The sequence below is a fragment of the Orycteropus afer genome, unplaced genomic scaffold (genome assembly GCF_000298275.1).
Source record: "Orycteropus afer afer isolate SDZICR_OR568_19922 unplaced genomic scaffold, OryAfe1.0 scaffold00042, whole genome shotgun sequence".
NCBI lineage: Eukaryota > Metazoa > Chordata > Mammalia > Tubulidentata > Orycteropodidae > Orycteropus > Orycteropus afer.
Genome location: NW_006921629.1, coordinates 10,452,227 through 10,476,939, shown reverse-complemented (window position 1 = coordinate 10,476,939; position 24,713 = coordinate 10,452,227). Strand labels below are relative to the sequence as shown.

At 55.3% G+C, this 24,713-nt stretch overlaps 2 protein-coding genes across 2 annotated transcripts; both read right to left on the bottom strand.

Annotated features, from left to right (window-relative positions):
- Window positions 1-3,586: 3,586 nt before the first annotated feature.
- On the bottom strand, window positions 3,587-7,793 carry SERPINF2 (serpin family F member 2). The gene is made up of 9 exons (XM_007937447.1): window positions 7,732-7,793; window positions 7,495-7,534; window positions 7,308-7,370; window positions 6,820-7,021; window positions 6,178-6,321; window positions 5,822-6,025; window positions 5,165-5,307; window positions 4,626-4,830; window positions 3,587-3,999 (listed from the first exon to the last, which is right to left on the bottom strand). The coding sequence occupies exons 1-9, from the start codon at window positions 7,791-7,793 to the stop codon at window positions 3,587-3,589; spliced, it is 1,476 nt and encodes a 491-aa protein (XP_007935638.1).
- Window positions 7,794-10,749: 2,956 nt separating this feature from the next.
- On the bottom strand, window positions 10,750-21,495 carry WDR81 (WD repeat domain 81). The gene is made up of 10 exons (XM_007937444.1): window positions 17,838-21,495; window positions 16,950-17,057; window positions 16,513-16,703; window positions 16,197-16,387; window positions 15,548-15,713; window positions 15,302-15,467; window positions 13,538-14,227; window positions 12,598-12,743; window positions 12,079-12,258; window positions 10,750-11,070 (listed from the first exon to the last, which is right to left on the bottom strand). The coding sequence occupies exons 1-10, from the start codon at window positions 21,493-21,495 to the stop codon at window positions 10,750-10,752; spliced, it is 5,817 nt and encodes a 1,938-aa protein (XP_007935635.1).
- Window positions 21,496-24,713: the final 3,218 nt, after the last annotated feature.

Sequence of the window (24,713 nt, the reverse complement as noted above, 5' to 3'; positions counted from 1 at the left end):
TCTTAAATTGAGCCCTGAAAGGTGAGTAAGAGTGAGCTAAGAAAGGAGTCCCCAAGGGGTGCAAAAGGTTAACACACTCAGCTGCTAACTGGACGGCTGGGGGGTCCAGTCCACCCCAAGGTGCCTGGGAAGAAAGGCCTGGTGGTCTGTTTCTGTAAAATCAGTCATTGAACCCTGTGGGGCACAGTCCTACTCTGACACACCTGGGGTCACCATGAGTCAGGGTCGACTCAACAACTGGATTTTCTTTGCCGGGGGTGGTGGGGTTAGCACAGAAAGGGAGCTCTGGTAGTGTAGTGCTTACGGCACTTGACTGCTAACCAGAAGGTTGACAGTTCAAACCCACCAGCCACTCCTCAGAAGGAAGGTTGGGCAATCTACTTGCGTAGTGATACCGCCTTGGAAACCTAAGGAGAGGTCACTATGAGTTGGAGACAACTCAGTGGCACATAACTACACAACAACAACAGCATAGAAAGGTAGGAAGAACAATCCAGGTGGAGAATCCTCAATAAATGATATTGAAACAAATGATTTTCCATGAGGATAAATTAACACTGGATCCCTATCTGGCTCCATGCATAAAAAAAGTAATTCTAATATTTACCACAATTTAAAAATAATTTAAAATTAATTACAGTGCGTTAAAGATTTAAAAGTGAAAAACGGTATCTGTTTCTACAGAACCTTTCCTAATGGCTTTATTTATTTATTTATAAGTAGGTAATTTATTCACATGAGTCAAAACGCAAAAGCAGTATAAGATAATGCAGTGAAAAGTCTCCCTCTCAGTCTGACCTCGTCACCTGACTCTTCTCCTGGGAGGCAGCCAGTGTTAACCTCTTCCTTTTATGCCCTTTCAGAGATATTCAGCAAACACACACACAGATACAATTTAAAAATTATAAATATTTTAGAAGAAAATTTAGGATACTTTTGTGATCTCTGGGAAGGGAAGATTTGTTAAAGAAGACACCAAAAAAGTACAGATTATAAAAGATTGATAATTTTGGCATTAAAATTAAAAACTTGCTTTCATGAAAAGATACCATAAAACAAACTGAAAAGAAAGCTTCTTACTGGGCGATAATATTTGTAACACATATAACTGACAAAAAACATTACTAACTATAATATATAAAGAACTACAAATCAATAAGGAAAAAAAAAAAAAATTCAACAGAAAAATAGGCCCAGGTAATTCACAGAAGAATCCTAAGTGTCGTGTAGATTTATGAAAAGATGCTTCATCCTCACCTGTAACCAGGAGCATGCAAATTAAAACCATAATGAGATATATCACACTCATCAGATTAGCAAAGTGTTGGCAAGTGTATAGAAGATCAGGCTCTCTTATGCCCTGCTGGTTAGAATGGTTGATACGACTGCTTTGAAGAACAGTCTGGCAATAAATGGCAAAGTTGTGCATAACTGTAGGTGGTGGTTCACTGATGTCACATTGTCTCCTAGTGAAATGCTGCCCAATCCCACACCATCCCCATCATCAGTTTCAGCACGAACTATTGTGATCCAAAAGGTTTCCGTTAGCTGATTTTTGGAAGTAGATTGCCAGGCCTTTCTTCCTGGACTTAGTCTGGAAGCTGCACTGAACGCTGTTTGTCGCAGCTACCCACAAGCTTCCCCTGATAGATGGGGTGGTAGCTGCTCATGACGTATGTTGGCTTGGAATTGAACCCTGGTCTCAAGCATTGAAGATGATAATTCTACCACTGACCCACTACGGTGGACAGTGATCTAACTTTTCAGTGACTTCTTACCTCTCTTAGGATAGAAGCTACTTTTTTTTTTAAATAACTTTTTACTGGGATTTGGGTGAAAGTTTACAGAGCAAATTGGTTTTCCATTCAACAATTCATAAAAGCTACTATCTTTACAATGACCCTAAAGTCCTATGCAGTCTGTCCATGAGCTGTTCTCTGACCTCCTTCCTCACTCATTCCACCCCAACCCTATGGGTCCCCTGCTCATCCTGAACCTTCCAAACATGCTCCCACCTCAGGAAATCTGGCCTTGCTGTTCCCTCTGCCCAGAATGCTCTTCTGAGATTCCCTCGACGTCCTTCCTCACCTCCTTCAGGTCTCTCTGCGGCAGTGGCCCTTGCTTTCACCCACTGTACCTCAGGGCTCCAGGTGGCTGATGCGACATGTATACTCCACCCTCACAGACAAGGCCCTCCACAGAAGCAAGCCCACCCGCCAATAGTCATGGCACTCCCCACCCACATGGACACCTACACTGACCCTTGCTCCTGGACTGTGCCACAGAGGAAGGCGTCAGCAGGGTGCCAAGTGTCCCCAACTGTTTCTCCTAAATCCTCAGGCGAGGACAACCTCCAGCTGGAGCTGGGTGCTTCTCGGCAGCCTGCCCCCGGCTGGCAGGCGCCAGCTCCTGGTAGAGGGGCCAGCATGTAATTAGAAACTCCGCAAGCTCCCTAATTGCCAGTTCTTCTCCTCAACTGGGAGGCTGGTGCTATTCTGAACCACCCTTGCTGCCGGCTGCCTGAGGCATTTTGAGAGGAGCAAGCTGAATGCACAGCCAGTCTGGCATGGAGGTGGCCTCAGAGAGGGCCAGCAAGGTCAGAAGGAACTGAGCAGTGGAGAAGGACTGGCCAGCGGCCACCAAACCGAACCCAGACGTGGCACTGACTGCTGTAGCCCCTCCTGGGCAGCCAGCCTCTTTCTTCACAGCATAGTCAGCCAGCCTGCTCCCCGGGTTTGCCCTGTGGCCTCCTCCCGGCCCTCCTTTAGTCCCCTTTCTGCCCACCCTTGCCCAGAACAGTGACATCAGACCAGCCCAGCCCATTCATTCTTTATTCAGTTGATGTAAAAATCACTACAAAAACTACAAAAGAGGGGCCCATCCCTGCCTCAGGCCTGGAGCTACCAGGCAGAGGAAGAAGGTAGGAGAGAGAAAGAAAGAGGGATTCTGGCAGTGTTGGCACTGGTCATTCGATGCCACTGGGAGCCTGGGCTAACAGCTGCAGGCCAGGAGGGTACAGTGTGCCCAGCCTTCAGCAGGTTATGTCAGAGCCAGCTTGTCAGACACCCAGCCTTCATGGACTGGGCAGGACACAGCCTCTTGAGTGGCAGACCTGGCCCACAGCACCTGACCACCGAGACCATGCTTTGTCCCTGGGCCACCACCAGAGCCTGTCTTCCCCTCCACAGTCAGGGTGTTCTGGGACACGTCCAAAGGCAGCCTCTCCCTTCTGTCCCTCCTGTCTTGTAAACAAACATGGAGGTGCCCCAGCTGACTTAGGGAATAACGTAACCTACCTTCCTGACTTAGCTGGACTCACAGCTGCCCTACCACCCAAGCCCCCCCCCCAAAAAAAAATGATACCCTTTGGAAGAAATGATGCAGGATTCCCAGAGGCCTGCCCCTCTCAGCCCTACCCCACCCCCAGATTCCTCAAGAGAAGATGGGAAGGGATGGCTCCTCTCCCCTCCTAGATTGCCCCCCCCCCCGAGACCCTGCCCCCATCCCACAAAGCTGGTTGGAAAGAGTCACATGAATTGAGAGGCTTGTCCAGGCAGGGACCCAGGATACTGGTGGCCACGGCCCCTCACTTGGGGCTGCTGGGTTGGGTGTACTCCTCTGCTGAGGGCGGCCCAAGTTTCAAGTCAAGGCCAAGACCCTTGTCTCCACGGGGGAAGGCTTTCAGGTTCTCGAAGAAGTCCCTGTTGTCAGGGGAATCCTGCTGTTCCTTCCGCTCCTGCTCCACACCAGGGTTGGGGTTCTTCACGCTGCCCACAAAGAGGGGCAGGCCAGTGGTGTCCTCAAAGAGGAAGAAGAGAAAGGGGCGGTTCACGCTGAAGGAGGAGAGGGACATGCGGGACATGGCCGTGCCGGTCACTGCAGCTGCCTCCACACCAGCCTCGCTGAGCTCCAAGGTGGCCTGATGCTGCACACTGGATACCACCAGGCTCTGGTCAGAGATCCCACGCAGGTCTGGGGCCTGGAACAGCTCCTGCAGGCCTGGCAGGGCAGCAGCCAGCCAGTCAGAGCTGCCCTCTGTCCACAGCTGCCGGCCTGGTAGGGAGTCCTGGCCCTGGCCACAGAGCATGTTGAACCCACAGATCCCTGGCTAACTTCCATTTAACCTTCAAGTCTCAGCTTAAACATCCTTGCCTCTAGGAAGCCCTCCCTGAAGTCCAACCGAATATTCATTCACCTGTCTTATCACTTATGCTGAATGGGAAGTGACTGGTTCCTTGTCTGCCCACCCTATTAGACCGAGTTCTTTGCTCCCAGGGCCCAGTACAGCACCTGGCACATAGAAGTTGCTCAGCAAACAGCTGATGGGTGGATGCATCTCCATAACTGTGTGAAATCCCACGTTATCTTTCTCTTCCTTCCAGCAGGCAACCTCAGGCTCTCAGCGGGGGTCTTTTCAATGGTCTTGAGCAGAGCAGGTCCCATTCTCTGGACCACCCCAGTCCACCCCAAGTCAGAGGGTCCAAGGGCTCACATCAAACCCCCTCATCTTCCTAGGCCCCAGAAAAGGCTACCTCTGACACAGACCAACTACCAGCCAGGGGTTCTTCCTCACCCACACTACCCCAGCCTAACCTAGGGGACTAGTCCACCCCTGGCCTCCTTACCCAGCTGCCTGAGGGTGGCCACCAGGTCCAGCTGGTGTTTCAGGTGCAACTTTGGCAGCCGGACATCAGTGGGCCTGTCCCTCAATGAAGGCTGATGCAGAGTGTCCCAGGTCAAGTTGGCCAGTATCTGGGACATGTTCCATTCAAAGCGAGCAGGCACAATGACCACAAAGCTCATGTTGTTCTTAAAGGGGAAGTGAGCCACCTGCAAACAAGGGAAGGAGAAAACATGAGGGTCAGCAAGCACCCAACCCGGGTGGTGTCTGGGAAACACGTGCTTTGGAGACAGATGAATGGGGCTATCAGGTGTGAGCCCTCCCTCACTGAGCCTTCAGCTCCTCATCTGTGAAATGGAGTCACAGCACCTGCCCACCTTCCAGACTGGAGCCTACTAGGGCCTCCCGGGTGGGGACACAGAGGGACATTTCAGAGCTGCCAGCCCTAGGGGCGTGACTGCCCTACAGTGAGGTGCCCCGCCCCCACCCCCTGGCTGCTCCACTCCCCTCCTCACCACCAACACACAGGCAACGCAGGCCGACCTGCATCTCGGGCTGCTCCAGCACGAACCAGCGCAGAGGGTACTTGTGGGCTCGCATCATGTCCACCGGCACTGTGAACTGCTCATCCAGGTGGAACGTGTCTCTCTGGGTGAGGCTCGGGTCAAACTTGCTCCTCCAGAGACCTGCATCCAGGCAGAGGGCAGAGGCCACCAGGGCTGGGACCAGGTTGGGCTCCTCACCACTAGCCTCTTCCCATATCAGTCAGAATGTGGAACAAGGGGTGGAGGCCAGGACCCCCGGGGCTGCAAGCCAGTGGACCCTCGATTGTTCTGAGGTCTCTTCCTGCAGCGTTTCTTATCTGGACTGGTCCTCCCTAGCCCCTTCAATACTCCTAAGAAGCTCACCTGGGTCTGTGCATTCCCAGTTCCGTCCTAGCACACCCACTTCACAACAACCCCACCACCACCCAGTGCCTGGGCTCCCGCCCCACCACACCACACCCTGTCTCCTGCCCTCGCCCAAGCCACGATCCACAGAGCCCTCTCCACTACCCCTCGCTTCATGGCCCAGCCCTGGACAGGGAAAAGAACCCTCAGAACAAGCCTGGCTCAGCCTCTGGGGCCACACAGAGGAAACCAAGGGTGGAGGCTATGGGGGAGGCAGAAGGGAGGGGACTTGAGAAGGGGAAGGCCGCACCCTGGAAGTGGATAGCATTAAGGAGAAGCAGCACTGTGTCTTCAGGCAGCTCCGAGAGGAAGTTCTCTATCTTCCCCTCCGTGGCCTCCTTCACCCACTGGTTGATGTTCGCCAGGTCATCCCCCTGCCTTCCCGTCAGGCTCATGGGCTTTGCGCCAAAGAGCTGTTCTGACTGTTCCAGGAAGTCCTCTTTGATGGGAAATCCTACAAAGAAGAGGCAGCAAGCTATTTCCAGGGCTCAGGCCCCACAACCACCAATGCTAAGAATCTGCTGGGCCGCAGCTACCCAAGACCAAGGCCATCTCCCTCACTGCCCCCCATCCCCGACCAGAGAGCTCCCTGCCCTCGGGGCCTACCTTTCTGCAGATACATTCTGGCAGCCAATCGGAATGCCCCAGGGCCCAGGTCCTGGCAGAGGCGGCTCAGCATATGTGGCAGGCAGGACCCTGAGTCTGCATGCAGCACCTGCTGTAACCTCTGCAGTGTCTGGTTCCGAGCACCTGGAGGGGACAGCACGGGCTGTGGCCCAAGCCAGGGGGTTCCTTCCCGTCCCCACAGCCCCTCCAGGCCTCGTTTGTCTGCAGTCCTCCTTTGATACCCACGATGAGCGTATCCACAGAATCACCAACTCTCCTCCCAATCCCACTGACCTAGGGACAGGACTCATCTCCGCTGTGACAGGCAAGACGATCTCACTCCCACAATTGCCTTCTCTCTCTGGACCTCAGTTTCCCACAGGAGACTACCCAGTCCAATGAGAGACACTGTAGCTAAGAAATTCTTGCATAAAAATCAGCAGGGTAACTTGTGTGAGCAGGCAGACTCCCCAGACCCAATCCCAGGGATTCTGATTCACAGAGACTTGTAGGAGGCCCGGAATCTGCATTTTTAACACCCAAGTGATCCTGATGGAGGAGCCACCCACTGCTAAACTCTGGAGGACTGGGTCCCTGCTGGCCTCCCAGCTCTGCCAACCTGGACAAATGTTCCCATAGTACCTAGTGCCAGGTGAGACAGTGCCAGGGCCACACTCAGGGGCGACAAGATGAGGTTGGGGGTGGTGGACGTTTGGGCCACCAGGGAGAATAGGTCTGTGGTGAAAGCCATCATGGCCTGGGCCAGCCTGCGGGTCTGCTCTGGGGTCGAGGTCCCCTTGCAGTCTCCTGGGACCCTTTTCAAGGCAACCTCTCCACCAGGCTCCTGCAGAGGAAGCCCGTGGGTTAGTGAGGCCAAAGAGTCAGCTCCGGGTTCTGTGTTGAAGGTTTGCCTCAGAGTCCTGGTGCCTGTGGCGGGCAGGACCTTGTCCCAGCCCTGAAGGAAGAGCAAGAGACATGTGATAGACACTGGCATTTTGGGGAATATGTCCCTTCCTTTGGTCCTTCCAACCCTCTCTCTTCTGGCCTCCAAACTCCGGAGCCCAGCCCCTTACTGATTGGCCCTTCTCCCTCTGGTCCCGCCCATTCTTCCCAGCTCCACCTAATTATACCTGGTTGGCCAACTTGAGGAGGTCAAGTGGGTGCAGCCTCTCTTGGGTCTGCTCACTCATGAGCTGCAGAGAGGAAGAAGCAGATGGTGAGTGGCCCTTCCTGAGGGCCCCCCCCACCTTGCACAGGTCACAGGTGAAGACATCCTGGGACTGACTTCCCTCTCACATGCCCTTGACTCCCCAGTACCTGCTGGCCCAAGGGCCCTGTGGCGCTCACAGGAAAGAATTATTGACAAAGGGATGAGGATGGGAGAGGGAGTCCCTATCAGAGCCAGAACCTGCCTCAACTCCATCTCCTTCTTCACCTTCCAGCCCGGCCCATCTCCTCCTCCCCTTCTGCCCCTCTGCCCTTTCCCACACCTGCCTCCCAGCCTCTTCTTCAACTTGACACACCCCTGCCCCACGAGACCCAGGCTTCCTCACCACCAAGCAGGGGCCTTGCAGGCAGGACAAGCTGAGCACCAGGAGGCCCCGGAGCAACGCCATGTTCCTGTGTTGGGGACAGGAAGCCTCAGCTCCCACCTCACGCCTCCACAACCCAGCCATCCAAAGGCAACCCACCATGCTCATGCTCACAGACACAACAAACTCCTGAGCTATGGAGCGCACCCCCAAAACACATTCGTGGTGCTTCTTGGCTCCAAGAGGCTGGGATTTCTCCCAGCACTTTTCTTTTTTCCTGGCTTTTCACATTTCAGCACTGAAAATGTTTTGGTGGATAGAGGGAAAATATTATTGAAACCAAAAAAAGTTCTTATTCACTAAGGCCTCATATTGTAAGTTAGACATGCATCCTGCCAGGGAGACCTGAATACCTCCTTAAGCCTTCTGGACCTCACCTTATCTTGTAAAATAGCAGCAAAAGTCCCTCCCTCCCTCCCCCGTGTATTATGAATACCAATATAAGGCTGTCTTTGTAAACAGTGAGTATAATGGTTGGCACTGTACTCATGGCTGTTTTCAGTCTAGCTCAGGGTCCCCCTTCTGAAGCTCTCCCCCATCCCATAGCCCCCACCCAACCTACTGTCCACGTACCCAGGCTTTCTCACAGGGTGGACAGGCTCACGGTCCTGAAGTCCTCAGACAAAGCAAGGGTGGTGGGGTGTACCCTAGAGCTGCCCTATTGACCAGCACTGAGCCCAATGAATGACTCCTGCTAGAGCCATCCTTGGACTTACAGGAATCACAGGCCCCACCCCGCACCCAGCCCCAGGTCAGCTCCCAGAAGCCAGGCTGCTGAATGGCCCGTGGGACTAGCAGGTCTTAGCCTGGGGGAGGATCAATCAGACCCAGCTGGGGCCCCAGAGCAGGGCTTCCATCAGTCTCAGGGCCAGGCCATCAGGAGGACTCTTTGATCACTCCTGACTCCACCTCCACCACAGGCAAGGTCCTTGGCCAGGGTCCTGAGCTCCAACCTGTTGTTATTTGCCATCAAGTTGGACCCGACTCATAGCGACCCCTCCTTGGTTTTCTGAGGCGGTATCACTACGGAAGTAGATTGCCCAACCTTCCTTCCGAGGAGTGGCTGGTGGGTTTGAACCGCCAACCTAAGCTTTGAGTATTCCTCACAAGAAAAGGCCTTCAGTTCTTCAAGTACCAGATGGTAACACCGAGTTCCCCCCTTCCCGCCTGGTCCACCCACGGAGGCCCAGCCTTGGCTTCATACCACCCCAGGAGGCTGGGAGTCTACAGGCCTCCTGAAACAAATTCAGCCCAGACCTCCCAGCAGGGACTGGGCCCTCATAGCAGGGACCAGCTCCTCTCCTGTTCCAGACAGCAGCCCCCAGCCACCCCTACCCCCACCCCGTACCTCTGAAGGCTCCTTGCTGCTGCGAACACGCGATGTTCCTCTGGCCCCACGCTCTGCCCAGCTCCTGCTGGCCCAGCCTAGCCCTCCCCTCCCACCAGGACCTTTGCTCTGAGCCAACCCCTTTTCAGGTTGCTTTCTCTTCTGGTAAATATTGACAAACACATCCGGTTAAACATTGATATTGGGGCCAGAAGCCCCTTTTGCCCCTTTCCCACCAAGCAGATCCTGGCCGCCCCTGTAGGTTTGGATCCCACCGGGGTCTGGAGAAAGTAGACAATGGAGGAGGCTGGGCCTGGCTCTGTGTCAGGCATTCCCCAGGGCCTGCATGGGCCTTCTTCTAGCCAGGCTCAGAGAGGCTACGTGACCTATCCAAGGCCACAGAGCTTGGGCCCAGAGTCACAGCTATGTTCCTGCTTCTAACGTGTCCCCCCGCCCCCCGCCACAGTCTGCTTGCTTCCCCAGCCCCAGCGGAGAGAAGGGAAAGCTGCAGGAGTCTACACAGAGTCTGGTTGGCTGCCTCCAGCGTGGGGTGGGGACAGGAACGTGCAGAGAGTTGGAACCTGTGAGTCCTACTTCACTGGGAGTAATGCTTCCTGACCCTCACCAAGGGAGGGTTCTGGAGACTAGCCTGGGGCTGAAGGAACCAAAGCCCTGTATCTATCTCATGCTGCCCAAAGAGCAGTAGTCAAGTTGTCGCTCCCCCTTAAGTTTCCCCACTGCCCTGGAAGCTGCTGGGTCTCAACTTTCCCCAACCTGACACCGCCATTCATAACAGCCTCATTCCACTCCATGGCTCTTCCAAAGGATTTATTGTCCTATTTACATCTATTGCAAATAGTGAAGAGGCAGCAGGGACACCTGGGTCTTCCTGTCCCCTGGGAGAGACCTGAGATGAAGAGATGATTCTTCTTGCCCCTTCTCTTGGGGTCTTGAATCCTTCCCCCCAGAGGGGTTCTGGGCCTAGGGGCTGCCTCCTGAACTCAAGGCACAAACACTGTGGGTGGGTGTGGGCAGGCAAGGCTTGGGGTCACACTTGGCTGACACCAGCTGGCCCAGCCCATCTTCCCTCCCCTGATCCTACTCTTTTCCTTCCCCCACTGGTTCCCTACTAGGCAGGGTCTGGCTGGGAGGACACTTACACCCCAGACCAAGGCCCTTGACATCTAGCCCACCGCCAGCCCCACAGAGGCTGGAGTCCAAGCACCAACAGTGCTCTGGACTGGAGCAGCATCCCTGTCCTTGCGGAACAGGGACAGAGAGAGTCCAGCTGGAGCCTGGCTGGGCAGGGCCAGCCTCCCTTCCCCCTCATGGAGTTTTCCAGTCCCCATGTGGCTCCAGAAGTTAAGTCCAGGAGAAGAAAGGGTATTGATGCTCTCCCTCTTGCCTCCTGCTGGTTGGAGCAGCCTCTCTCTAAGCCAAGAATACTTGTGAAATACCTTCTGGCACCCTTAGTGACTCTGGGAGTTCTGGGACCTAGGCACAGCCCGGCTGGAGTTCCCAGCAGGTAGGCCATGTGGGTACACAGGGTATGAGGTCCAAGGCCTACCTGAAGGGAACTGCTGGGGGATCAAGGATGGGGAAAGGACTCCAGGGATGTCTGTCAACCCTGGCCCAGCCAGCCCCCAACCTGGCCTATGCCAGGAGGCGGATAACCCCATTGTCTGAGCCCAGCAGGAGGTGGCGCTTGGTGGGTAGCAAGGCCAGGCTGGTGAGCGTGCCACGGAAATTCTCAGAGCTGAGCTTAGTGGTAGCCTGGGAGGGTGGCTCAAGCAGGGAGTAGATGCCGATCTTGTTGGCCACCGTGCCGGTGACCACTTCGCTGCCGTACAGGTCGAAGGTGTGGATGGGGTCGGATGCCGACCTGTAGTGGTGCGTGGGTTTCTGCTCCAGCTCCTTCCAGACAGTCAGGGAGTGATCGGAGGAGGAGCTGACCAGGACGCTGCCCTCTGCCGCCTGCCCAGGGAGAGGAGAGTCTGAGCGGGCGCTGAGCCCCCGGAGCCCCGCGGGTCCTCCCCTTCCCCCCCACAGCATCTCCCAGGGAAGAACGGCATCCTAGGTGGATGACAGACTGCTGCCTTCCCACATCCTATGAATACTAACTAGTATTAATATACCAAAGTCTAATTAACCTAATCACTATAGTATGAGAATTTACTATGTGCTAGGCATGTAGTATTACACATTTAATGCTCATAACAACATTGTGAGGTAAATGCTATCATTGTCCCCGTTTTATAGAGGGAAAAAACTGAAGCTCAGAGAGGTTAAGAAATTGGCCCAAGGGCACAATGCCAGTAAACAGCAGAGCCAGGAGTAACACCCATACTGACCCAGAGTCCTCCTGGCCCTTTCTTAGAATGTCTGAATATAGAGGCATCTGGAGCCCAGGGCCCTAGGGCCCTGCAGGGAGCCTGGGGCCGTCTGTCCTCAGCAGTGGCAGTTCATGTCCCCTGGCCTCCATCCAGGACTGGGAGGAGAGTACCTGGAGAAATCCTCCCACAAGCAGCCCTGTTCCTTCCCCGTGGCCTGTGATTGAGAATGGGGGTGGGGCAGGACACCCACACCCAGGCCTGCCCCTGCCCCCACCAGGGCAGCCCAGCAGGAGGCATGAACTGTGTTCAGTGGGCTGGGGGCAGTAAACAGCCTCTCAACTGAGCTTTATTTAACCTGAATTGGGTCACGGACAGGGCCCGACCCCTGAACCTCCAAGCAAGACAAATATGGACAAGGGTTACTCATTAGAACATCTCCATGAAGCAGCAGGGTCAGCTCTGCCCCCTTGCTCCCACCCCCATGGCCTGCCTCCTGCCAGCCCCCTGGGTGGCTGGCTCCTGAGTTGGCCCAGGCGGGCCACCCTCCCTGCCTGTCTGTCCTTGGGCAGGTGTCACAAGGGTGAGGGGCTCAAGTGGGGGCTGGAGCCAGGCTGGGCACCGAGGAGGGCAAGGGGACCTGGACCTTCACCTTGATCTGCAGGATGTCCCCCTCATGGGCTGGCCAGCCGCGCAGAACCAGACCCGTGCGGGTGTCCAGGAGCACCATGAAGCCAGAGGAGAAGCCGGCCACAACACTGCGGCCACTGGGGCTGACCGCCAGGGAGCGGACAAGCCCAGGGTTCAGCCCGCCACCCAGGCGGAACTCGTGCTGCAGGCGGAGGGAGACTGAGTGAGGGGCCACTGCTTGCCCCATTCCACTTCCCCCCACAAGTCTACCCCACCACCACGCCCACAAAGCAGGAAGTTGAGCCTCTGTCCCACTACCAAGGGAAGGGGAAAGCCCAGTGTCCTTCCCTTTCCCCCATCACCCCTACATTCCACCACAAGCCAGAATCCCAGGTGCAGGAATTACTGTTGTGGGTGATGAACCTCCAAAGAGAAACACTCAGTATCCCAGGGACAATACCCTGACCGTCTCTCCTCCTGGGTCTCACCTCCCTGCCAGGTACCCCAGTCAGGACTCAGAAAGATGGGTACCCCTGCTAACCTGGAGGCCAGGTTTCCTGCAGTCCACAAAGCGTAGGGTAGAGTCAGAGCTGGCCATGGTGATGCTGGTGTGTGGGGCAGGCATGACAGCTACGGCAGTCAGGGGCACCCGACTGTCCGATGGCTCCACTGTGCGAAGGGGTTTCCCTGAAAGGAAGCAAGCAGCGGATATGGGTTCCCAGCATCAGACAGAAAAGCCCTGGCCCCTTCTTGCTCCCCTGACACCTGCCTAGTCCCCTGGATCACCCCAGCTCCACCTCCTATGCCCAGAGGCTCCCAGGCCCCTGAGAAAAATGCCAAAGAGGTTTATTACCTTCCTGCCTCACTGCTTCCATGGCAATGCCAGGCCCCTGGCCCCAAAGGGACCTCTTATCTTCACATAGCACCCCCTGACCAAAGCCCACCTCCCTCTGTCTACTCCAACACTATTTCATTCCCTTTCCTATGTAATCCTACAACAATGCCAAAAAATAATTGAGCACCATTTATCAAACACCTACTATGTGCTACATGTAAAGCCAAATCCCTATTGGACTAGTGATTCTGATTCCCATTTTACAGGTGGGTAAATTGATGCTTTAAGTGACTTGCTCTAGGTCAGTCAGCAAGAAAGTTGATACAGTTACACTGTGGGGAATAGCAGTCAATGTCATGAAACATTATGTGTATGAATTGCTGTGAGGAAAATGAATTTGTTCTGTAAACTTTCATCCAAATCACAAAAATTTAAAAAGAAAAAAAGTTGATGCAGCCAATTCAAACTCGGGTCTAACTGGTTCCAAGTCCTTCCTTCATGGCTCCTCTGTGGAACCTAATGTGGTCTTCTCAAACACACATACCATTCTTTGGAGCCCAACTCTCCCCACCCTTGACCCATTTCTGGAGGCCTGGCGGGGCACAGGACGGCAGCAACAGAACAGGCCTCACCTGGGCCCGCTCACCTGTGAAGGGGTCCCAGACGTGCACAGCCCCGTCACAGCTCACCACATACTGTGGGGCCTCAAGCTGGCCCACGTAGAAAACACTCTTGCGGTGCTGGGTGTAGACCAGGCGTGGGGCTGTCTCACTGGTACCATCCCCACAGTTGTAGAGTGACCAGAGGCGCACAGTCCGGTCCTTGCTGCCACTCAGGAAGAAGTCCTCGCTACTCAGGGGCGCCACACACTTGATGGCCCCCGAGTGGCCGGGGAAACTCTGCAGGCGGATCTGGTGGAAGTGGAAGTGAGCGTCCTGCTGGCTCACGCCAATCTCATACTGCCAGTAGGCCAGCCAGTTCCCGCTCAGCCCGTGCACGCTGCGTGGCAGCTCCCGCTTCAGGGCACGGTCCTCACTGCCGCTGCTGATGCCCCCGCCACCCACCCCAGAGATGGGGCCCAGTGGGCCAGGGTTCTCAGGCTGTGAGTCTGTGGGGATCTGGATACGATTCCCGACCAGGACACTCCCAAAGGTTCCCGAGTGGCCGTCATCCTGGGGGCAGCACCCACCCTGGGGGTCCCACTCAGGGTTGGTGCTGGGCACAGCGGGCTCCACACTGGCAGGGCTGCGGCTGCTCGGGCTGATGCTCTCCAGGTACAGCCCTGCCAGCTCCCCAACCAGCTCGTGGTTGGGGACAATTTTCCGGATGATGTCACCTGGATAGAAGAGATGGCCTAACATCAGGGAAGCTGGCAGGGAGCTGCCACCACCCACCATCTAAGGGCTTGGGAACCATAGAAGACAGGGCAGGTACTAGCTGTGTAACTGGCCAAGAGACTCTTCACCTCTGAGAGTCCCCAATAAATGTGTCTCTGTTCATTCAGCATAAACGAATATACAAGTGTCTTTGATATATGCCGGGCACCATGTCAGTCAGGTACCAGACAGAGAACAAACAGGACAGGTGGTTCTCTGCCCTTACACAGCTTGTTTCAGCACAGAGGCAATAACAGTACCTAACCGCAGATGACATATAAACACCCAGCAGTGTACAAAACACCCAGCCTTATGAAAAAAGACCCATTGCCACTGAATCAATTCCGTCTTATGACCCCATGCATTACAGAATAAACTGCTCCATAGGGTCTCGGGAGCTCTGGTAGCATAGTGCCTAAGACACTTGACTGCTAAGCAGGAGGCTGGCGGTTCAAACCCACCAGCCAATCCTCGGAAGGAAGATGAGGCAATCTACTTCTGTAATGATACTGCCTTGGAAACCCAAGGAGGGGTCGCTATGAGTTGGGCCTGACTCGAGGGCACACAACAACAACAACCACCACCTAGGGTTTCCTTGGCTACCATCTTTATGGAAGAGATCACCAGCCCTTTCTTTCAAGGTGCTATTGGGTGTGTTCAAACCGCCAACCTTTAGGTTAGCAGCTGAATGCAAACCAGTCATGCCACCCAGGGACTTTGGCCTGTATGTGGGCTATATAAATGGTAGCTATTATTAAGGGGCCGCTCATTCCCTCAGATTTCACTCCCTTGCCTGTTGCCAAGGAGACTCAATACTACATACAGACTGGCTCCTGTGCCTTTCTTGCTAGCTGAAACTCAATCTGTTTCTGTCACCTTGGGACTCGTAGTAGGAGACCAAATCCCTTTGCTCTGATCTAGAAAATTGTGTGTAATGTGCACTGCAGCTTCCGGGGGCAGAGGAAGCATGGGACCCTCCCAGGGGGACAGAGGTAGCCACAAATGCTGTCCAAGGGAGCATGATGGAGCCATACCCAGCAGGCAGGAGAAAGGCACGTAGACTGTGTATGCCATCTCCAAGGTGAACACCTTCTGCAGCTCATCCAGCAGGCTGGGGTCCACCGGCCGCTGCTGCCCATCAGAGAAGGCCACCTCCGGCAGCTGACCCTCAGCACGGCCCACGGGATCCAGCTTCAGATCCTGGTGGCAGGAAACCCAGGAAGTCAGCCAAATGCACCCACACCCGCCCCAATCCACCTCAGCCAGGCGGGTCTGCCCACCTGATGCCGAAGCTCATGCAGCTGGGAGAAGACTTGGAAGAAGGTGGCCACAGGTTCACTCAGGTGCTGCTGGACCATTTCCTGTCCGATGCGCAGGCAGATGAGGGCAATGAGGCTGATTGTTTTCATACACAGGACAGTCCGGGCCTGGGCTCCACTTGGGAACCTGGAAATAGAGCTCATGAGATCAGCCTCCCACTTTGTTGGACGGACCCAGTAGCTAACAAGAGCTTTACAAGAGTAACTGGTCTGAACCAAATGAGGAAACTAAGACACAGAAAAAAGGGGTAGCTTGCTCAGGGTCATACAGTTAGATAGAACCTAGGCTTCCTGATCCCTTGAAAAAAAAAACAAGCCCACTGCTATCAAATTCATTCTGACTCACGCAGATCCTATGTACCACAGACTAGAATTGAGCCCCATAGGGTTTTCTCGGTGGTTGTCTTTATAAAACCAGATCCCCAGGCCTGTTGGGTGGGTTTGAACCACCAACCTTTCGGTTAGCAGCTGAGTACAAACTGCTTGTGCCACTCAAGGGCCCTCCTGATACCCAGTCCAGGGCTATTTCCTTTCCCCTTAGCATCCCAGCCCCTCCTGGGGCGTGCCCTTGGCTGGCTACTCCTACCACGGGGGCTGGGCAGAAGCCTACCCCGTGACGAGGGAAGTAAGGAAGCTGAGCACAGGCAGCAAGACCTCATGGCTGATACGGGGCAGGATGTCCATGAGGGTGGTGTCCGAGAGGTACACGATGATCTTCTGGGTCAGTGTCACCGCCGCCAGCAGCCCCGCTTCCTTACGGCTGTTTAGTCGGCTGGGCCCTGCAGTGCCGCCTGAGGCCACCTAGGGCCACAGAGCAGATGAGGGCTAGGCTGCCCCAAGGTCCCCCTTTGACCACCAGAGAGCCCAGGCCAGCCCTCAGGCTCCTCAGCCTCTCCTCCCCCGGGCCTCCCTGATCAGTGACTGACCAGGTAGCTGATGTAGGGTAGGTACTGGTAGGTGAGGACGGGCTCCCCATACAAGTGGGCGATGTGGAGGAGGCAACTGAGCACAGGCCCCGACACTATATCGCCCAGCACCGGCCTCTTCTGGTAGATGTTGCCAGCATCCAACGGGGGGCTCTCATCACTGCTCACCATGAACTGCTGCCGAGTGAGCCCTGTCAAGGAAAGGCCAGCAGCTTGAGTAGCTAGCAGAGGGCAGGAGGGAGGCTGGCCTTCCAGGGATTGTGGTATCTGCTCTCACTCACTCCAGTCTAAGATCTGCCCCACGCCCCACCCAAGGAAGAAGATGCATACAGACTGGGGCCCAGGTCCTGGGAGGAGAAAGGATTCCCCTAGAGGCGGTGAAGGTGGGTGGAAGGCCTGGGAGGAAGCTCATCTCCAGCACTGACCACAGGCCTTACCAACATAACAAGATGTCAGCAGGCGGAGCAGGTTCCGGGCCACGTGGCGGGAGGCCACAGTGGGGCCGAGCTTGGCAGACAGCCAGCGGACCATCTTGCAGGCCGTATCTGCAGGGTAGGAGCAGGCCCTGAGCTCATCAGACACCAGTGGCTCACCACTCCCCCAATTCACCACTCCCCACCCATCTCTGGCTGCAACTCGCTGCCCAGGGGCCCTGCCTAACCCCCGTCACCCCACATTACCACCCTCCATTCTGCAGTGACAGAAGGTACCTCAGCCATGGCCTTTGGGACTCTGGGTTTAAAGCTGTTCCAGGTCCCCATCCTCAAGCACAACTTACAGGAGGGTTACCTTTCAGGAAAAATCCTTGCATTCTTTAATGAGGCCTGGCTTGGTCATGACTACCTCCCCTGTGGTCTCTGTCCCCTGCTCTCTCTGCTCTGCTCTCTCAAGTCTACCCGTGCTGGCCTTTTATAGATTCTTTGATGGCACCAAGACAGCCTCAGAACCTCCTCGCACATGCTGTTCGCTCTTCCTGGAAGGCTCCTCCCACTTCAGACCCTGCCATTTTTGCCTGGCTGCCTCTACTTTCAGGGAGGCCTTCTATGATCCCTGAAAACTACTTCTAAGCTCCATTTTACATCCCCTCCTAGTAACCCAGACACGTTCATCAGAGGACTAACACCGTCTGCACTGACATGCTCCTCTCTCACTGGGTTGTCTACGATGTTACTTTTCCTCTGCCAGGTGTGGGCAGGCCCACATCTGTGTTGCAGCCTGTGGATCTGACTCCACCCAGTGCTTGCACAAAGCCGACGCTCAGCTAATGCTGCCAAGTGAAAAGCAACAAGAGTGTTGGGCCAAGCCCTCCCGGGCTGAGGACTTACCAAGGAGGATCTTCTGTTCTTTGCCCTCCGACTGCTCAGTCAGTGGCCCCTCCTCTTCCTCCCCATCTCCCTCACCACCGGCCACCACCGTATCCATGGACAGCACCGTATCGGAGAGAGTGAGTTCAGACGCCCCAGTGACCTCATCTGGCTGCCCCTCTTCCTCCTCCAACACCACGCAGCCTTCCTCCTCCTCTTCCTCCTCTGAACCCTCACTTTGCTTCAGGTCCTGGCTGCTGTCCCCTGACTTGATGCTGCTCTTGTCCACAGGCACACCCCCGTCGTCCGTAGCCTGTTCCTCGCCCAGGGAGGTCTCGCTGGTGCTGCTCTTGTCACTCAGCTGGCCCAGGCTCACGGCCTCTGCCTCTTGGGGCTGTGGGGACTCAGCCACATAGAGTCCAGCTTGGAAGTCTTCGGTCTCGGGGAGGTCAGCCTGATCATGGAAGCTCACACCAGATGTATAGTCTGGTAGCCCCAGGCCTGAGGAGCTGGCAGGCTCCCCATCCATCTGAATTTCCTCCCCGAAGGCACAGGAGCCCAGCCCAGCCCCTGGGAGCCCGCTCTCTTCATCCTCTGCAGCCCCTGCCAGGCCCTTGCTTTCCTCCTGAGAGGCCTCTACACCAGCCAGCACCTGTAGGACATGGGGCAGAAGATGGACCAGGAAGGCCTGCAGGCCCAGCCGCACCATGAGCTGCGCCACAAAGCAGTCCGTGTATAGGTAGAAGCGGCCGTGGAGCCGACAAGGGCTCTCGTAGGCACCGATAAGGGGTTTCAGTAGGTACTTATTGGCATTTTTGGGCCCCAGCGCCTTGGCAACAGGTTCAAATAGGTACCAGGCCGTGTACACAGCTGTGTGCTCCTCAGACATGAGGGACAGCACAAAAGGCAGCAGGATCTCCAGGCCTTCAGGGGTGATGTCACTCAGCACCGCACCCAGCTGCTGCCACAGAGCAAACACCAGCTCCCGTCCCTGAGCCTCGTCTTCCACACGCCTTGCCTGGTACAGCAGGATGAACTTGTGCAGTGCTGGGAAGTACAGAGGGAAGGGCACCAAGGAGCTGAAGGGGCTGAGCAGCTGGGCCGGGCAGGGCGGGGGCAGGCCCTGGGAGACAGGCCTATATTCAAACAGCAAGTCCAGCTTGCCCCTCTCCCCAACTATAGGGACTCCAGGTCCACTCAGCTGCAGCAACAAGTCCAGCACAGGCTGCAGAGATACGGGGACCTCCTTGGGGTGGCGTGTGCAGAGCCCCCGCACAGCCTCAAAGCGTACCCACAAAGGCGCACTGGGCTGCAGTGTCCGGACCCTGGTGGCAAAGACCATCTCAGCCAACAGGACCCCCAGCGCCTGCATGTCCCTATGGAAGAGGTCTTGCAGCTGCACAGGTGGCTGGACCTGGGGCTGCTCAGGCACCTCCAACTGGCCCCCGAGGCCTTTGGTCAAGAAATTGTCCAGTTTCTCCAGCTCCTCCAGAGCTTGCATAGGACTGAAGCCCTCAGGGAGAAGGATTTTGCCCTCTTCACTCTCCCCAGGGTCTGTCCCAGCAGCTTTGCTCTTCCGGCCTGGGCGAGAGGCTGAGGCTACTGAGAAAGACAGAAGGCCAGGGGGGACTTGGCTGGAGGAGGAGAGGCCCAGTTGGTCACCCATTTTCCCTGCAAGGGAGATGGAATCCAGAGCTTCTGTGGCCTGCTCCAAGTCATCTTCCCCAGCCGTAGTCCTGTCCCTGGTCCAACCAGCCTCACAGGGAGTGGCCTCCAAAACCAGCCCACCCAAGCCATTTGTCAGCTGTCCTGGCAAGTCCTCCTGACCTGTGGTCTCCTGGATGGGCTGGACCCACAGCTTGGGAATGAGTGGAGGCTCAGGGGTAAGGGCAGGTATGCCAGCCAGGCGTTGGGGGTGTGGCTGGTCGAAGAGCTGCACCACGCCATAGTTAGTCAGGTGGGTGTGGGCATCCACCAGGTGCAGACACACATTCTTCTCTTTCACCGCCTCCTTGCCCTGGAGTTTGTAGCCAAAGGTGAGGTCAATCCAGTGGTGCAGGTCCTGGGACACCTCGCGGCTCTCCAGCAGTGCCCAGTGGGCAGCCACGAACTCCTGGCTGGAGCTGCACCAGGTTGGCACATCCAGGTCAGGCATGTCAGGGTGGATGGAACAGAAGATAGAAGGGTCAGTGTAGAACTCGGGGATGCACTCATCAGGGGTCCAGCTCTGCATGCGTTCCATGCTGGCGGGGTACTCGTGGGGCTCCCATTGAGCCCGGACATGTCCACAGAGCACTGCCCGGGGTGTGCGCCGAGCCTTGTACACATAATACGTGATATCGGAGAGTACATCTGAGATGTGGTGAGGAACGTGAGGTGGCTCTCCACCACCTGCACCACCTGCCACGAACGCCTGCCGTGTCATTTCATATGTAAAGTCCAGCTGCTTATCCCCCTTGTTGAGGCGGAACTTGGACTTTCGAAGGTCTCGGAAACGCCCATGGGGGGTGGTGAAGTCCACGACCCAGGGCAGCACTGGGTGGTAGTTCGGGTCCCCCTGCCGCCGACCTGCCAGCCGATTCAGCTGCATGAGGTAGTGGAAGTTACTGATTCGGCCGTGGACCCAGTCTAGCACAAGGTTCCTAAGTTCCTGCTGGCAAATAAGATGCCCAGGCCCCTGTTTGCCCTCCTGCCCAGGCTTAGTGCCTGCCCCATCCCTGGCTACAGGGGACTTCTTATTCTCCTCTTCCTCAGGCTTCTCATAAGCACTCAAGTCCAGTCGGAGTTCGCTACAAAGTTTCTCATCTACAGCAATATGGTGCAAAGACAGGGCCCCACAGGCCAGCCCCTGGCGGTGACAGGCATCCATGGCCTGCAGCACACGGAAGAGAATGAAGAGCACCTTAGCTTGGCTGTTGGTCAGTTTGGCAGGGCTGAAGGTGACCACATCATGCAGGGAGAACTGTACATAAGGATGGACAACATAGAGCATCTCTGGTGACTCCAGCAGGGCTTCAGCTGGCAAAAGACTGGGGCAGGCTGGGCTACCTCGAGGGGCACAGGGACCATCTCTGGCATATGATGGGCATTGGGTAGCTTCACCCACTGGCATGAAGGAGCAACCGTAGACCTTTTGCAGAGCCTGCCTGACTGAGTCCAGGGCAGGGGCAGCTGAGGGGGCAGGGGTATGACTATAGGGTTGCGCGTAAGTGTGGTATGCATGGCGCCACAGATTGCGATAATTCTGGGCGGCCACATCCTGCATGAAGCGAGTGAGAGTCTCAGGGCTGCAGGACCGCTCCTCAAGGGGCAGGCCCCAGCCCAGCGGATAGGAAAGTCTCCGTTTCCTCAGCCCATGCACCTCCACGCGTGTCCAGCCCGGGGGCAGCCTCTGCACCGAGCGTTGAAGGAGAGTCCTGACTTCCGCCTCACCCAGGCTCTCAGCCCGGGGGCAGGGTCCCAGAGGCAGCCGGCGCTCCCGGAGGCTGGCCAGCCAACGCAGGGGCACTAGAGCCACCACGTGGGTGCCCCCTGGGGCTGGAGCCAGCTGCCGGGCTTCTATGTTCAGGTCCCTCTCCACGCTCCGTAGCAGCCCTTCCATGTCGGGGAGTGGGGGCGAGGACCAGCCCTCAGCCCGGGAGGCACAAGCTACTTCCTGCCCCCTGCTGCCCTGGGCCATCCCCTCCTGGCCGCCTGGGGGCAGCCCAGGGCTGAGCCCGGCCACGACTCTCCTTGCGACAGCTTCCGTGGTTCCAGGCCGGGCAGAGTGAAAATGGGCTAGGGAGAAGGGCTAGGGAGGAGGCAGCTGGAGTGAGCCAAGGGGCAGAGGAGGGTAGTGTGGGGGTAGCTCTTACCCCGCACAGGATTCTGCGCTCCGGGCGCGACAGGGCGGGAGCAGCGGGGCGCCAGCGCCGGGCTCTACCGTGACGGGTCAGCTGACGCGGGTCACGTGATCACCCCGGCACGGAAACAACCGCACGTGGCTCGAATGAGACAAGCCGGACCCGCCTTCCCGCAGGCGCCACCGCCCGGCGAGCTGCGGCACCCTCCCTTCCAGCTGCTCTGCTCTGCTCCGCTCCGCTCCGCTCCGCTGTAATCCGGTCCCGGCTTTGCTTCCTCCTGGAGGTGGAAGGGCCTCCTGGCAGCCCCAATGGGTTCTGGGGCAGGAGATGCTCCACATTCTGCCTACGAGATTGCCCCTCCCCTCTCTGCTTCCTCCTAAGCGTGCCAGAAAGCAGACCTAAGGAGACTTCCTGGAGATACCAGCCTTTGGAGGGCTGATTCCTACCCTCTGGGTTTATAGATAGTAAAACTAGAAAGCCCCAAAAAGGGATGTGTTAGCCAGCCAACGGTAGCGCTGGGGCTTTTGACACCAAGTACCCTGGGCACTTCCATGCTACCTTCCAAAACAAGGAGCTTTTAATTTTACAAAGCAGCTCATTAGTAGCATTCCATTTGGCCTTCATAACACTGTGAGACAGTTACTGTTTATGTTTTACAGATGATAAACAAGAGAAGCCAAGGAGCCTTGCTCAAGTGGCAGAATGGAAGCTAAAAACTTGGTGCCTAGACTTTCTGCCCTGAGGGCCTTGCCTCCTTACCTCAGGTCTCCCCTCCACAGTCCTTCAAAAAAAAAAAAAACCCACCTCTGGGCCATCTGAGGAAGAGAAGTGCCCTAGGCTCAGAGTCCTAGGGTTCTTGGGAAAAAATGTCTCCCTAATGCTTCCTGTCGAAGGTCTCTCCTGCTTCTTTGGTGCCTCAGAGCTTTGCAGATACCATCTGGCTGGGGAAAGGTATAGCACAGGATAGGAAACAGAAACCAGAGAGTTGACACCAAAACTCAAGTGGCAAATGGTCTTAGTTCAAGTCTCATTCCTAGGAGGGTTTGCCTCATATAAGAGTTTGATGTAGAGGTGGGGTGAGATCCCCCAGAAAGGACCTTAAGAAAAACTAAACACTAAAAGAAAACCTAAAGGGTGGTTCAGTGGCAGCATCTTCACCTGCGCAGGAGAGAGCACCATATTTGATTCCTGGTCTCATGGGCAGCCACCGCCCAACAGTTAGTAGAGGCTTTCATGTTGCTGCTGTGCTGCAGGTTTCAGCAGAGCCTCCAGACTAAGACAGACTAGGAAGAGAGGCCTGGCTGTCTAACTCATTGCCATGAAACAATTCTGACTCATAATGGCCCTATAGTATAGAGTAGTAGAACTGCCCCCAAAGGGTTTGCAAGGCTGTAATCTTTACAGAAGCAGACTGCTACATCTTTCGCCCACAGAGCGGCTGTTGGGTTCGAACTGCTGACCTTTAGGTTTGCAGCCAAGTGCTTAACCACCATGCCACCAGGACTCCTTGCCTGGCCATCTACTATCTAAAAATCAGCCAAGGGAAACCCTGTGGATCGTAACAGTCCGATCCCCAACCTGTAATGGGGATGGCCCAGGATTGGGTCGCATTTTGTTCCATTGTGTATGGGGTCTCATGAGTTGGAGGCCAAGTCCATGGCAGCTAATAACAAAGACCTGAAAAGAGAGAAAACAAATCAATCAACCATAGGAGACCAGGGAGAAGGATGGATGGAAATGGGAATCCAGGGAAGAAGTGGGAAGGGTGCTGTTGCATCAAAGGGATTGCAACTAATGTGAAGAAACAAAATGTGTATTAATTTTTTTAATGGAAAATTAATTTGATCTGTAAACTTTTACCCAACAATAAAACGTTTAAAAGAAAGAAAGAAGAAAAAGATGGGAATGGCTCAGCCATGATCTGTTTCCTCTTCAAAGAACAACTGGAACCTCTAATGTGCCTGGTCACATGACCTGGGGCAGTTATAACTTACAACCACCATTTATAGAGCACTTACCGGAAGGTAGACACCATGCACTTTGCATACCTTTTTGTTGTTGTTGTTTAATCCTCACAAGAAGATATTTGGATACCCATTTGATAACAAAGAAGCAGACTAACTTAGGCAACTTGCCCAAGTTCATGTAGCTAGTAAGTGGTATCAGCAAGGATTTAAAGGCCTATCTGATTCTAAAGCCAGTGTCCTTTGTAGTCCTTGGCCATGCGATGGCCACAATCGTTTTCTCACACCTGGGAAATGACGTGTCTGGTGATAATTCCTCATCCAAGTGTCTGAGACCAGAGGGTGGATTATGATGGTCGGGAGATAGTGCCAGCTTCAACTGAGTGCCAGTATAATTGGGTCCACACGGTCCTTGCTCTGGTCTCAGTTTACCTAGACTGAGCAGGCACCAACTACCTTCTTTCTGCAAGTCTGTGTGTGCCCTGCCCTCTGGTGTTTTTGGCTTGCACTGCAGTAGTGACCTTATGTGTACCTGGCTTTAAACCAAAACCAAAACCAAACTCACTGCTGCAGAGTTGATTTCTACTCACAGCGACCCCCTTTCGGTTTCCAAGGCGGTAATCTTTACGGAAGTAGATTGCCTAGTTGTTCTTCCACGGAGTGGCTGGTGGGTTTGAACTGCTAACCCTCTGCTTAGCAGTCAAATGCCTTAGGCACTATGCCATCAGAGCTCCCTTGTGCCTGGCTTTCCCGCTTGGAATTCTCTTTTCTCCCCTGTTAATAGGGGTGTCCTGACAATGCTGGGCACTGGTACACTTAGATTTCTGGGGCATCAATACCCTCCCCAGTCCAAACCATTATTGTTGTTAGGTGCCGTCAAGTTGGCTCCGAATCACAGTGACCCTATGTACGACAGAACGAAACACTGCCCAGTCATGTGCCATCCTGTAGGCCACATCTTGAGACATAATGCTCTGTAACATAATTTCCATCTCCCTCCGCCAACAAAGGACTCTGGGTGGTGCAAATGGTTTGTACTCGGCTACTAACCAAAAGGTTGTCAGTTGAACTCACCCCGTGGAGCCACGAAA

Excerpts from the sequence above, each read along its gene's own strand:
- SERPINF2 (XM_007937447.1), bottom strand. The coding sequence starts at position 7,793 with ATGGCGTTGCTCCGGGGCCTCCTGGTGCTCAGCTTGTCCTGCCTGCAA. Across the intron at positions 6,026-6,177 it reads CAGAATGTATCTGCAGAAAG|GATTTCCCATCAAAGAGGAC; the intron begins GTAGGCCCCGAG and ends TCTTCTTTGTAG. Across the intron at positions 4,000-4,625 it reads GGCCACCCTCAGGCAGCTGG|GCCTGCAGGAGCTGTTCCAG; the intron begins GTAAGGAGGCCA and ends CTGCCCTGCCAG.
- WDR81 (XM_007937444.1), bottom strand. The coding sequence starts at position 21,495 with ATGGCCCAGGGCAGCAGGGGGCAGGAAGTAGCTTGTGCCTCCCGGGCT. Across the intron at positions 14,228-15,301 it reads GCCTTTCTCCTGCCTGCTGG|GTGACATCATCCGGAAAATT; the intron begins GTATGGCTCCAT and ends TCTTCTATCCAG. Across the intron at positions 11,071-12,078 it reads GGGACATCCTGCAGATCAAG|GCGGCAGAGGGCAGCGTCCT; the intron begins GTGAAGGTCCAG and ends CTCCCTGGGCAG.